The 14,563-nt window shown below is 34.3% G+C and overlaps 1 protein-coding gene across 9 annotated transcripts in view; it reads right to left on the bottom strand.

The window, feature by feature from the left end:
• Nucleotides 1–211: 211 nt before the first annotated feature.
• LOC149557071 (tRNA/rRNA methyltransferase (SpoU) family protein) overlaps nt 212–14,563 on the bottom strand; it is a 332,528-nt gene continuing 318,176 nt past the window's right edge. For all 9 annotated transcript variants that reach the window (XR_016364835.1, XR_016364836.1, XM_089831747.1 and 6 more), the window contains 5 exons: nt 1,876–2,027; nt 1,695–1,765; nt 1,449–1,605; nt 1,063–1,269; nt 212–886 (listed from right to left, as the gene is read on the bottom strand). Coding sequence is in view for 7 of the 9 variants with exons in the window: in XM_089831747.1 (XP_089687873.1) it covers nt 1,108–1,269; nt 1,449–1,605; nt 1,695–1,765; nt 1,876–2,027 (542 nt within the window). In the remaining 2 variants the exon portion in view is untranslated. The remainder of the gene's footprint in view (nt 887–1,062; nt 1,270–1,448; nt 1,606–1,694; nt 1,766–1,875; nt 2,028–14,563) is intronic.

Below are 14,563 nucleotides of genomic sequence, written 5' to 3'. Positions count from 1 at the left end.
ATCAATATTTTAATGGAGATTAATATTTTTTGAATATTGGTCTTTCCTGGTTGTAGCTAGCTAGAGTCCCATGTGTTGTAGTTGTACTATACAGAATGACTATAGAGATCAGAATGGACTGCCGAATAAAATATTTAATAATAAAAAATAAAAAATAGTATAATTAAAATTCTTAAATTAATCAATAAAGCTAACTTTTCACAAACAAAAGTGTTAAAAATAAAAAATAATTATTAAAAAAATCTGTTCAATGGTACATTCTGATCTCTCCATAGATTTGAACTATGATATAAACTAAAAATGTTGCAAGGAATGAAAAAGGCAATGAAATCTTTTAGAATGAATTTCAGTAACATATGGCATATAATAGAATTTTGCAACTATCAAATCCCTTCAGTAATGAAAAAGCCTCGAAAAGCAGCTTTATCCAATCAATTGTGGCTTAAACTTGAGTTGTGTCCTGAAAAAAATGATGTTTAAATCCATACTTCTTTTGGGGAGCAGGCTGAGTTTTCAAATGTTTATAATTATCAGCTCGCCTATTCACGTTTCTCCATATTTTGACGTGCCTGAGTGTTCCAAAAAGATGGGATTTTTCAAAGGTAAAATTAATTTAGCGACCTATTACAAATTTTAAATGAAAAGAAGTCCCATGCCTGTAGCTGATATTTCAAGCTTTCATATGTTAGCTTCGGTTGATAAGATTGACGGATTTAGGGCGTTCTGACTCATAATTAGTATAAAAATTTCTGTCTCCACAATAAGCTTAGAATGAACATAATCAATTGCAAGAATATAAAATCGAGAGGCATTATTTTAGCAATGTGCTTTGGTGAAGAAGACACCAAAATTGGCTGGTGGAAATTCAAATCTGCCGCTTAATAGGCTGAAGAGTGGGGAAAAAACAGTACGGAGCATTAGATAAATATGAAATTCATGGGTGAATAAAATACAACATTGCTGGTTATAAGAAATATGCACCAGCCACGAGAATGCAAAAAAATAGCTTATTAACTTGTGCTAACCAAAATCAATTCATAAATACTGTTCCTAACTTCTTACCTTGTGCTCTCGCGAGGTCAAAACTTTGAGGAACAAGCAGCATTTTTACTTGTTATGCTGTCGAGTATACTCCCATATTGCAATAGCACCACTTACATGAACATTTAGAGATCTAACAACCCCATACTGAGGAATCTCCACACATGTATCTAGCATGTGAATGACATCAACAGGGATTCCTTCTTTTTCTCGTCCAAGTACCAAGACCTAATTAAGACAAAAATGTTTGTCTACTTATCAGGAAAATTTAGCGGATTCAAATATTGTATATTTTTCTGCATTCTTTTTTAAGTAATTAAATTGTATCCTTTAAGTGTAGTAACTAAATTGTTTGAATCACACAAAATACAATTTTGTCTTAAAAGAGAAGTTAAAATATAGCGTACAGATTTCCGTGGGAATGAAAACTTATTAAGGGGTATGCTGTTTGCCGTTTGCTCTAAACCTAAAATTGAGTAACCCTCCCTCCTTTTTCCTTTCAGGTATTCCTTGAGGCTTAATTCAGGTACCTCCTGTACGGGCATCCACTTCTCAGCTGTGACACTACAAAAACACAAGATGTAGTACCATCAAAATGAGAACTGCTGTGTTTGCTTGCATCTCATTTGAAATTAGGAATCAAGATTCTCTACCTGATTAATTGGAACTGTTTATCTTCCACAATGCTTGCATCAGCTACTACCAGCCTTGCCACTTTAAATACCTACAGCCACACAGTACAACATTGGAGATGATAAATAGATGTCATGTCTGTACTAAAATGATAAGTATATTCAGAAATTTCCAGCTGAGTACCCCCCATTAAAACTTCACCTCGCAAGTACGTGCCAGCCCTGCAAGATTAGGAATGCGTCCTATCAAAGAGGCAACCAGGATCAATTCTTGTCGCTCTCCTGTCACTTTTTGCATCTCTATCATGTGTGATTCTATTGCAGATAATATACGTTGGTCTTCAACTGCAATATCTGCAATAAACGAAAGCAACCGACTAGCCTGATTAATGAAATTTACAAGTAGAATAAACATACACAAAAATATCGTTAGCAATCATGTCACGTAAGTTTAAAGCATTAAAAGAGTCAACTTGATATATACCATTGGAATTTGGCTCTTTTAATCTGTACAAAAGTATGAGATTGTGGTCCTAGACGATACTAAACCTCTAGTCCACCAAATGTTAAGAGTAGCTGAGGAAGAAAAATGCAATTTGTGTTTTAACTTTTACTGCAGTATAAATTTATTAAAACATTAAGTTTACTTCAGTGGTTCCTTGTTCATTTTCAGACCCTCTTAGGAGTTATTATTTATATTTTTTAAATGAAGTGCTACTTCGTTCCTTGGGAATTAGCATTTTTTGAGGGTGACTTGTCATATTCTTTTTCTGAACTTTCCAATCAATGCAACACTGTGTTTAATCTGCACGACTTTATTGATAGAACAGCCAAATTTATGCATTGCATGTCATAGTAATTTGTTTTCCACATAGGTATTATGCTGTTTCTCAAGCAAATAGCTTATCTTATAAACATTTGTTATTGGAAGGAAATTTTTATGCTATTATGTGAATTCTCACATGCTATATAAGCAATTTTATACTTCTGCTAGTAAATCAGCAATGACTATTTGTGTGTTTCTCTATGATCCTTAGGGCCGCATCCCTTGCCCTTTTGGACGTGTTACCAGTGGCATTCCGGAGATACCTTGATCTCCTTTCCATCCTCTGTAAAAACAATTATCAAATATTTTTAAAATGGACTGTACATGGTGGCTGTTGGTGCCATTGAGGCATATGCTAGACACATTTGATATAATAAAAAATAAATGCAATTTGGGCCCATTTATATTGCAAAATGGACATATCTACATCATTTCAAACAAATCCAACAATAAGTTTATGTGACAAAAGAAGCCACCTGAAGCAAGAATTGTTGGGCTCTAAACAAGGAGACGAAATATAAAACAAATTTGCAATCCTTGCAAAAAGGTTGATACCCAAATGTTATTTAAAGTATTAATCGCCTCTTACATATCAGATAACATCAGTTAAATTTCTAATAGTAGCACTGGTGTAAGGAGATTCATTTCTCCAACTTCTAGAAATTTCAATGTTGAACACTAAATTAGTGGGAAACCAAAACCATTTACATCCTTTAACACCATAGAAAAAGTTCTTTTCTGAGACTCGGGCATAGAGAAACTCTAATTGATCACTTCCCATATGACTTAGTTATCATTATAAAAAATTATTACAAGAAAGTATTGTCCTTTAGAAGTGTAGTATTTAGTAAAGCAACGTTTAGTTAAAAATGATGGTTTATTGTTCCATGAAACCCTCCTCCAAATGGACATAAGATTCAAAATTTACTATACCTTCTACAGTATACATCGTCTAGATGCAAGATGTTTCATAAATACCCAAGTTCTCCAAATACTACAGAAATTAGTAGATCCTATTAGAAGATGAGTAAATGCAATCCCCATTTATATTGCAAAGGACTCGCAGTAAATAAACAAACTTAAAGTCCCTACTTGCATTCTGAGGGTTTGCAGTATCATACTGTTAATAATTGTATCTTTGATCGGATGACTCCAATCAATGAAATCAAATGTTTGAATGGCCTATCAGCCTGTAATAACCTCTATCGGTTATAGCTCAGATAAACCCTAAATTCTTGTACCAATTAGTTCACTAATCAGTTGTTTGACATTTTGTCCAACAATTCACAAGCAAGCTCTGAAACTCAAAATTTAATTTGGAAATGAAGCCACAATTTTCCCAAAAAATAATGAAGTCACCACTTATATAACTATGGCCAAGCAGAAAGTATCAATTAAAATCAGATAAGCAAGTTCCCATACGATGTATTTCAATGCACCAAGATACAATTAGATATTTCTCTAATAATTCTACGAGCCTTGTGATTCGCACAGATGCTTAATCTGCAATTACTAAATCCACAATTCACTGTGATTTATCAAATGACAACTACGCTGTGAGATTGCAAAGCTTTCACAAATTGAAGGAAACCTGGAAACCGAACAGCAGTGAATTCCCTCAAGTTCGCTCCAGCACCCACGTTAGGCTGTAATCATGCAACAACAGCCACCAAATAAGATTGCAGCTCCTAGAAAATGATATCACAAGCCAGTACTAAACCAAACTATACCACAGGATAGGGACAACAGCTTCCAATTCAAACACAATGCACCCAAATCAAATTGCAAGCCTCTATTGGCTGGTACACAGCCTCAACAATATGAAACGTTGCCACAGAATAAATTGGACACCATTTCCAGAACCAATCGAACTCCCAAAAGTGCAAATTGAAATGTAATTAAATCTCTAACAGCAATGCCTTCCAGTAACAGTCGAACAGTAGGAAGACATCCAATAATTTCAGACTTAAATTCTCCAAATTTGACTTGCTACAACTCTCAGCACCAAACTTCTTCCAAAGCAGAGGTCTCACAGAAATGGAAGACTAAAATAACTTTCAGAATTTAATCCACTACACCTCAATAGTGGAAAGCCCCAATCAACTTCAAACCCTTATATTTCAGCAAGGGCACAAAAATTATCAGATTCAGAAACTCCTCACATGCAACAAAAGTAAATAATTAATTGGTTGCTTTTCTCATCAAATGGGCTCATATTTATAATCCCCAAATGGAACTTAGTTTCCCAAATATAACTCCACTTAAGAAGCTTCCTCAACACAACATTATTTTATAACATTAAATATCTTAAAGTGCCATATAATTTATTAATTTCTTTTGGCTTCCAAAAACAACCTTTTCAACCATATCATTATATTCTGACACACATGGCCACTGTTTCTTGTGCTCAAGATTTAAAACTTTCCAACCTAGTTCTGACGAGCTATGACACTAAGGTAGCCAAAGTACAATGCCAGCAAAAAAAACCACCTCAACATATTTAGTTGAATAATAATAATTCACTTGTCTTGTGAAAATAACTAAAGAAGCATTAGAATCAAAATCTGAAACACAAGAGTGATCTTGATGAAGAATACCAATGAATGAACTTGATGGGTGACTTACAAAAATTAGATGCTCTCTCCAAGATTCTTGGAGCCCAAACCAAAAGCCAGAAATAAAAATTGAGAGCCCAAACTAGAAGCCAGGAACAAAAACTAAGAGCATCAGTGAACTCCTCTAACTCAATTGAGCTCATTGGAACCAATTGTTGACTTACTATAAATAACCCACGCAAAAAATGCAACTACATGAGAACCTGGTGCAACATGGGTTCTCTGCCACTGCAAACAAATACACTCATCCCAACAATACACTTGTAACTACAATGGATTTAGTCAAATCATAATCTATATATACAGGAACATCACCAACTATTTCTGTAGGAAACTGAATTGTATCTGCAGATGGTGTACACTATGCCTAGCTCCCTTGGGTGAGTGATAAACATCAACCTCAAAAAGCGGATTGTTGTAAGACAATGTTGAACCCATCTCAAACATAGGATTGTCCATAAAGTGAATCTCAAAATCTATACTATAACATGATATTGTATCTCCATCACTCACCTCATGAAGTGCAACATCCTGTGTGCCATTAGCAATGCACGCCTGGACATCAAAGGTATTGTTGCTAAGTACCTTGTTGGATGGCTAAACTAGCATGGAAGTAGCTACGGATATATCAGTATCATTGCACACTCTCACTCCCTCACTATCCTGGGAACTCATGCCAACAATTACATCATCTGACTCATCTTGACATGAATTCCAACCATACCCCTCTTCCAATGGGTCCAACACCTCATCATTAATATGTGGTAACTCAAACGGAATGTCCTGCACATTGGTAGCTACCACTGTATCATCATGATGTCAAACATCCTCACAACTGCCATGAAAATCAGAACTAATGTGACTACCAATATCTATGCTATCTCTTTGCTTTCTCAGAGAAAACCTATAAAATAAAGAAGCCACATACATAGCTTCCCTGTCAATTATTACCAGATCTGAAAGCCTTGCATCCAACCTTTTCAAATGTTGTTTAAGCCTTTCTATGCTTTCCATCAGCGCATTTGTTTGCTCCCTCAGATTTCTTCGGGTATAGTGTCTACCCAAAATAAACCTCTTGTCTCTATCCATGAATGTTGAATTCCAAATACCAAAAATAATGCACTCATCAAACTGTCGACTGAGCCCAATTCCTGCAGATTGGTAGGAAACTGCTCTGATATCACTGTAATAACCCTTATCGGATCTAGCTCAGATAAACACTAAGTTCTTTACCAATTAGTTCACTAATCGGTTGTTTGACATTTTGTCAAACAATTTGCAAGCAAGCTTTGAACTTCAAGATATAATTCAGAAATGAAGCCACAATTCCCAAAAGACAATGAAGTCACCACTTAGTATTGAATTTCAATGCACCAAGATACAATTAGATATTTCTCTAATAACTCTATGTGCCCAATGATTCGCAAAGATGCCTATCTACAACTATTAAATCCACAATTCACTATGATTTATCAAATGTCAACTGTGCTGTGAGATTACAAAGCATTCACAAATTAAAGGAAACCAGGAAATTGAACAGCAAATTCCCTCATGTTTGCTCCAGCACCCATGTTAGGCTGTAATCATGCAACAAGAAACACCAAATAAGATCGTAGCTCCTAGAAAATAATATTGAATGCCAGTATTAAACCAATTGCTGCTACAGGATAGGGATGACAGCCCCCAAAGTCAAACACAATGCTCCCAAATCAAATCACAAGCCTCTATTGGCTGGTACACAGCTTCAACAATACGAAACATTGCGACATAAAGGATTAGTAGCCACTTCCATAACCAATCAAACTCCCCAAAGTGCAAATTGAAATGTGACTAAATCTCTATCAGCAACAAAGTAACGAGAATCGGAATCGGCACGGCCGAATCGAATCGTGAATCGGGGGTGAATCGCTGGTTAATCGGCAATGAATCGGCAAATTTGAAAAACCCTTTAAATGTAGAGATTTTAACAATTTAAGACTTATTTCATGCACCCTTTATTGAATATAACTTAAACACACTATAACATCATCAAATAAAAGTTAAAACTTAACATACATAAACATGAAACATAAAATCCATCACATACGTAACTATGTTATCATTATGTACTAAAATGTAAATTGTAGGCTAGCTGAAGTAAATAAAAATCAAATGATCATAATGATTCAAATCATAGAATGTATGTAAGATGAAATCATAAAGATCTATAAGACATCAAATCATAAATGTATGTATAGATCTAAAATGAAGATCCATGAAAGTTTGAAATGTATGTCTATCAGTGATTCAGTATCACTATCAATATCTATACAGTGTAAACAAAATATAAAAACAAGGCTCCAACTCAAGCCTCTTCTTCTCTCTCACTTTCCCTCTCTTCTACTCATGATTAACAAATAGAAGGCCCTTTAGGGTTATAACAAAGAGAAAAGGTCAAAAAGAAAGTAAAAAAACCAAGTTATTTTTTTTTAAATTTACAACTCCATACTTTTTTGGCCATAGGCGATTTCTTGCCGATTTTTTCATCCGATTCATGCAATTTTTTTGATGAATCGCCGATATTGGCGATTCATGCGATTCATCCAAAAAAATCGGGTGTGGCGATTCCCGACTCCAAAAAAATCGCCCACCTTGAATCTTATCGCTGAATCGCCGATTCACGCGATTTTCGAGCGATTCTCGTTACTATGATCAGCAATGCCTCCCAGCAGTAGTCGAATGGTAGGAAGGCATCCAATAATTTCATATTTAAATTCTCCAAATTTCACTTGCTACAACTCTCAACACCAAACTTCTTCCAAAGCAACAATCGCACAAAAATGGAAGACTAAAATAAATTTCAGAATTTAATCCACTATACCTCAGCGGTGGAAAACACCAATCCCAAACACTTAAATAAGGGCACAAGAATTATCAAACTTGGAAACTCTTCATAGGTAACAAAAGCAAATAATCAATCGGATGCTTTTCCCATCAAATGGGCTCATATTTATAATCCCCAAATGGCATTTAGTTTCCTAGACATAACTACACTTAAGAAGCTTCCTCAACACATCATTTTATAACATTAAATATATTAAAGTGACATATACTTTATTAATTTCTTTTGGCTCCCAAAAACGACCTTTTTCAACCATACCATAATATTCCGACACACAAAGGATAGTCAAGACAATAGGGTTATCCCAATGAGAGGAAGTAAAGTGTGAATTGATTTATGTTCTAATCTCAGGCAATAAGAAAGACATTCCATAATTGGGACCACATATGCTTCTATGTCAAAGGAAACATCTAGAAAATCTGCTTCAGTTGACTTCCAAGGATCTTAGTTATATTGACTCAAAGGGAGTAGACCATGTTGAGATGGATTCTCTAATAATCAGGAAACTATAGCATTCAGAGGACTATGATTCATGAGATGAAATTCCATGGGCAAAGTAAAAGACCTTTATGTGAATGCCTAAGCTGTAGATGGATACTTGGAATGCTATTCATTTAGAGTACATTATCACTGAAGACTTGACAACCAATATTTTATCCAAGCCTTTTGCCAAAGTGAAGTTTTACATTATTGAAGACATGCTAAGAGTTATGGATCAAAGCCCTTATTTAGAGGGGGCCTTAGCATTAATGATTACCTGAGATGTAATTTTAAGGCATCCTTCTCTCCAAGTGAGAAATTTGAGGTGAAAACCCTTATTCCACCCTCTTGGAATATCCATGGTGGATCCACCCTTTGATATGGTTCGTGGTGGATGTCATGTGACTTATTATATGATCGATAAATTCTTGAGAGGTGACAATCTTTCAATGAAGTTTACTCGTGGTTGCAATGGTAAAGTGACGACTTTAACATAGTTTAACCTACTATCATGATGAATATCATATGGTTCGTATCTGAGAACATGTCATGATAGTTTATGTCTCTTACATAATATTAATTGAGTAGTGTGCAAATACAATGAGTTATATTATCGAGATATGTCATGGTGGATGTCGTGAGACGTAACATCCGTGGATATGCCATGAGCAGATATCTTCTTTGGTAGACATCATAAGACATGATGTCTGTAATGCCCCGCCAAGGGATCGAAAGAATTAACCTAGAATTTCACTAAGTTTAGTAACAATTTTTTTTTTTTTAATGATAGCAAACATCACATATAACTTATGCACAATAACGGAAGCAATAGCATTGTTCATCTGAAAGTAAACAGATTACATAAATAACAGATTACATTTTTTAAGATCCCTTAACGTTGAATTACATACATGAATCCATCTAGTACATCATCCACATGAAATAATAATGATAAGTCCAATGATTACACATTACATTTCAAATGCTCATTCATCCACTGTACACGTCACAGGGTATGACAAGCTCAAAGAATATACATACATAGAATAAGGTACATCATCCTATTCTAATCCATGATACATCAAAGTAGAGATAATCACGCAATACAACATCATAGAGAACATATACATCCATCATAAAGATCAAATATAATAAACTAAGTGCACGGTTCCTCCCAACCGTCAATAGCATCATTAGACCATCGTGGATCCTAGCCATCCCTCCGTGCGTAACATTCCAAATCACCGAAGAGATCATCGGTATTACATAGTAGGAATTGTCACTCCTAATAAATACAACATCATATGTAGAAGTAATCTAATATGCAAATAAAAGCATAAGATAACATCATCTAACATATGCTAATCATCAATGAAAAAGGATACATATCCACCATCATGAAGAACGCATCAGCCACGATGTCTCAATGAATCTCAAAATGATAAGAGTGGAAAATACACTACCACCCGACCGCGTGGTACCTAAGTGGTCCACTCCCACCGTGCTAAGGAGATAATCTCAAGTCCCAAACAGGCTATCAAAATCACATAGCACATATCTCTATAAGTCCAGGAATCCTAAAAGTATACTAACTCAAAGGCTCCAAACACAAAATCTGACATCTAATCCCAGAGGCACACAATGACATGTAGGAACCTACTATGCAAGCGAGAAAGTGTCATCGCAATTATCACGTACAAGTTACCCTGGCAATTAGCTAAACTCCACAGGTCCATACTGATTTCATGCGGCCACTAGTATCCTCTCATACTGACGAGGCATACTACGGAATGCAAGGTTGCAACCATGCGTCTCACTACTCCCATCCTAGCCTGTACAAGCGCTCAAGGCATGGGCGAGAAAAAAACACTTATCTTTTTAGGTTCATTCAGTTAGTATTAGGTGTGAATGTTATCACTTATTAATCCAACTTACAATGAGTTACCCTGGCAGCCTCTTAGGGCCCCGACCCCCATTGCAAGCCACTTCCCGTCACTACATGCAGATATCCTTACCTAATGCTCATGGACTCATAAATCTCAAAATTACAAAAGATAATCCATAAAATCATCAAATATGCATAAAAGCATCAAATCTCCATGAGCTAACATCCATAGAAAATCATGAACACAACAGCTCTCTATTGGCAACTGAAGTATCACTGATAATCAAATATCCAATGGTTCTCAATAACCAAAATATATATATATATATATATATATATCTCAATCAAACTGATCGAAGACTCCAAAAATGGTTGAGTCAAACATGTCACATCATGACATCATCAAAATAAATCCACATTTCAGTCCCATCAAGGCGATTAGAAAAATAACCAAGGATAACTGATCGATGACCAAAATAATGGTTAAGTCAAGTGTCTCATACATAAGAATCTCAACTATAACAATCAGTAATCACAACCAATACATAGAGCATTCCATCACATAACCATGGTTGGGTTTATAAAGATCGAGATTAAAACATCATCATGTCACCATAATCACATAACCCCCAAGCCTCTAGTAGACGTCCTATACTGGTCAACACTAGTCAACTCAAAACCCAAAACAATAGCATAAAGAATACACAATGTAAACACATGTTTTGGTTTTACAATTTGAATTTAAATGTAGAGATCTCAGTTTAAGTTTCCAAATCTGAAGAATGAGTGGAAGAACACATATATTGTTTTTGGATAAAATTTTCCTTATTAGAACTAAAAATCCATTTTCCAAATTATAACATTTGTTTGATACATCCCCCACTCAACTATCAATTCCTTATTTAATACTTTTAAAACATTTAAATTATTAAATAGTTGAAAATTATTAAGAGTCACCTTTATGAAAATAACCATCAATATAAGTTATTATCAAATAATAACTTAAACAACATATTTACATATTACATATATACATACATACATACATATATATATATATATATATATATTTAAATATATATATACATATATACATATGTAAATACGTTTTCATAAAATCGAATTAACAATTTTCGATTGACTTCATATTACTTAGTAATGAGAAATCGACTGTATACAAACGTTTCTAACATAAACGTTACTTATTTTTTTTGCATAATATAAGCATCAATTAAACCACCCCCCCCCCCCCCCCCCCCCCCACTCTTGCTGCGGTACGCAGTACCCCTGTCGCCGCAGACCTGCGACGGCAGGTCTCTGCCTTCCGCAGGGGCGGAGAATGATACATGCCCACGGCATATGATATATACTATACTTTGTTTCATGCGATATAAATCGCGATGCGAATTAATAAATTCTCCCACTGCGATTTTATTAATCGCTCAATTCGGTGCAATATATATAAATATACATAGGTATATATATGTATGTATGTATGTATGTATGTATGTATGTATGTATGTATATATATTCGGATTTTATAATAGATCCATAATAAATGTATACATTTACATATATATAAATATATATTTATATATATGTATATGGATGCATATCTGAACATATAACCATTTATATATTTTTCTGTTTTTCCACAAAGATTATATCTACAATTAAGAAAAAGATATTTGCATTATAGAATGCATATAAAGTTCTCCAATTAAATTAATCTACCCACATTGAGAATGCATATAAATATGAAACATCTCCGAAGACATATGGAAGACACGAAGAAGACAGGGAATGCATGATGCAAAAATAGCATAAGTAAAATCACAAGAATCTACCCGGATTCTGATGCTAAATCGCTCTTCCTCAGAAAATCCGCAGAGCAAGCTCCTCCCTTCTTCAGAATTCCCGAGTCCTCCAATGCCCAATTGCTCTCCCAACGCTCTGTCTAAGCTTCTATGAATGCCTCAATATAAAGAGTTTTCAGGAAACATCTAGAATGCTTCTAGAAACAGTTGGAAGGTGTCACCAACTAAGCATGGGTCTTTTCCAACTTTCAAGATGAGCCTTAGGGTTGTAGACACCATGTGCTTAATTGATGCACAAACCCCCGTGTTGTTGACACATGAGAAATAGAGAAGTGCGTTAACTCCCATGCAAGCTTATAACTCCAATCCACTTTTTATATAATTTCTATCTAAATATTTATAATTTTCATCTTAACTTTTATAACTTTTTTTTTATTATTATTATTTATTTATTACTTTATTATTATTTTATTATTATTATTAATTTTAATTTCTAATTTTCTTTTATTTAATTCATTTTTCCTTAATCAATTTCCATTTAATTAATTATAATCAAAATATCAAATAACATGATATTTTATATTAATTTTCTCAAATAATTAATTTATTAATTAAATCCATTTAGTAAGACTTAATTAATAGAAAATTCACCATAGACCTCCAAGATAAAATATGAAAACCCATCATAGAGCAAATCACTCAAAATCAGTTTAAAGGGTTAAAAATCATGAATCATGTCATCTGACACATTCGGTGGGTAAAATATCCAGATACTTGTCTTACCTCATTAGGACAATTGGTTAAAGGTTTGGGATTTGGACTTGAGAATTTATCTCCCTTCTCTTATCATTGAGATAGTATAATAGGGTACGCTCATCCTGGCAATTCATGGAAGTCGATACCCGATACCTGCAACCTGCAGAAAAACCATGCATGTACATACAATATATATATAATGCTAAGCTAAACAAACAATGGCAGGAAGTGGTGCATCGTGTAGATCTCGACTAAGCAGGTGACTACGACTCCCTTCCTTAACCACATCAGAAACGCCATACAATAAGAAAACACGCACACCATACACATGCAAGTATGGGGTAAGTATCCATAATAAAACACATAAGATAATAAACCATCCATCTAATCATCAATAATATCGGAAAATAGTATAATGATCATCATGTATGCATGAAATGTAAAATCTAAATGATCTCATCATATAACCACTGAATCCATAAGATAATGTCTGATAGTGTCAAAACAATACCACTAATCCATCAACATAAAACTAGTCTATCATAGTCTGAAGATAATAACAATATCCAGAAAAGATGTGAACGAGGGTAGGCACTACAATGTCAGTGCACATACCAAGAAAAGATATGAGTATGGTGAATATCATATGATGATATTTGGGCATAACATACTCATGATATTATAAGGTAACATTTGCTATGGTGGATATCATTTTGATATCTGTATGGACCATAACTTCGACTATTACATTAAGGTTATATTCTTCCTACACAATACAGTAGTACATTGTGTTGTTTGTTTGGATAGAAATCATTCTCCCTAGCTAAGAGGGAGTGTTAATAATTGTAGCTTTGATTGGATGATTCCAATCAATGAAATCAAATCTTTGAATGGCCTATCGGCCTTACATTTGATATTTATCCTTCACTATTATTATCATGAAGCAATACCATTATTGATAATACAATGACCAAATTTCATATCAACTATATTGAGTACAAAATGTTATCAATGTTAATGAGTGATGAGTTGATCATGGTTATTGGCTAGTTTCATCCTGGTCAATGATATATGTCAAAGCAACAACTAATGTGAGTTAAGATATTAACAAGGGACATGTCTCATGTAGAGACATGTCCCTACATGAACTCTTGTTCATGCAGAGACATGCCTCTTTATATCATATACATATTCATTGAAAGAGTAACTTGAAATATATAGAAATCAATGTGTTATTATAAGTCACAGCAAAAATATATCATACCATCTCAAGTGGAAAGCATTAGATTATAAAAAACAAAAATTAAAATAGAAATTTCCTACATCTAAATTTGATCAAAATTTAACACAAACAATAAGAGTTCTTGTAATATTCCAATAGTCATATACCATCAATTTATAATTTTATAGTAATTAATATCTTAAAACAATTAGGAGCTTTGGGTTTTTCAAGCGGCCATGGTTTGGTAAGCCCTTGCAAGGCCCTTAATGGCATAAGCCATCTCATGTCTCTCATGGGGTTTTTTCGGGGAAATGTGGACATCCTCTTTCAAGATCTTTTCATAATATCTTTGTGGGACATGTGATTGTGCAACCGACTTAGCCTTGATGTCACCCAAAGAAAATTTGC

The sequence above is a fragment of the Cupressus sempervirens genome, chromosome 5 (genome assembly GCF_028749045.1).
Source record: "Cupressus sempervirens isolate cs-2001-9-10 chromosome 5, ASM2874904v1, whole genome shotgun sequence".
NCBI classification, from domain to species: domain Eukaryota; kingdom Viridiplantae; phylum Streptophyta; class Pinopsida; order Cupressales; family Cupressaceae; genus Cupressus; species Cupressus sempervirens.
The sequence above is the reverse complement of the archived record's forward strand: the minus strand, read 5'-3'. Positions and strand labels throughout refer to the sequence as shown.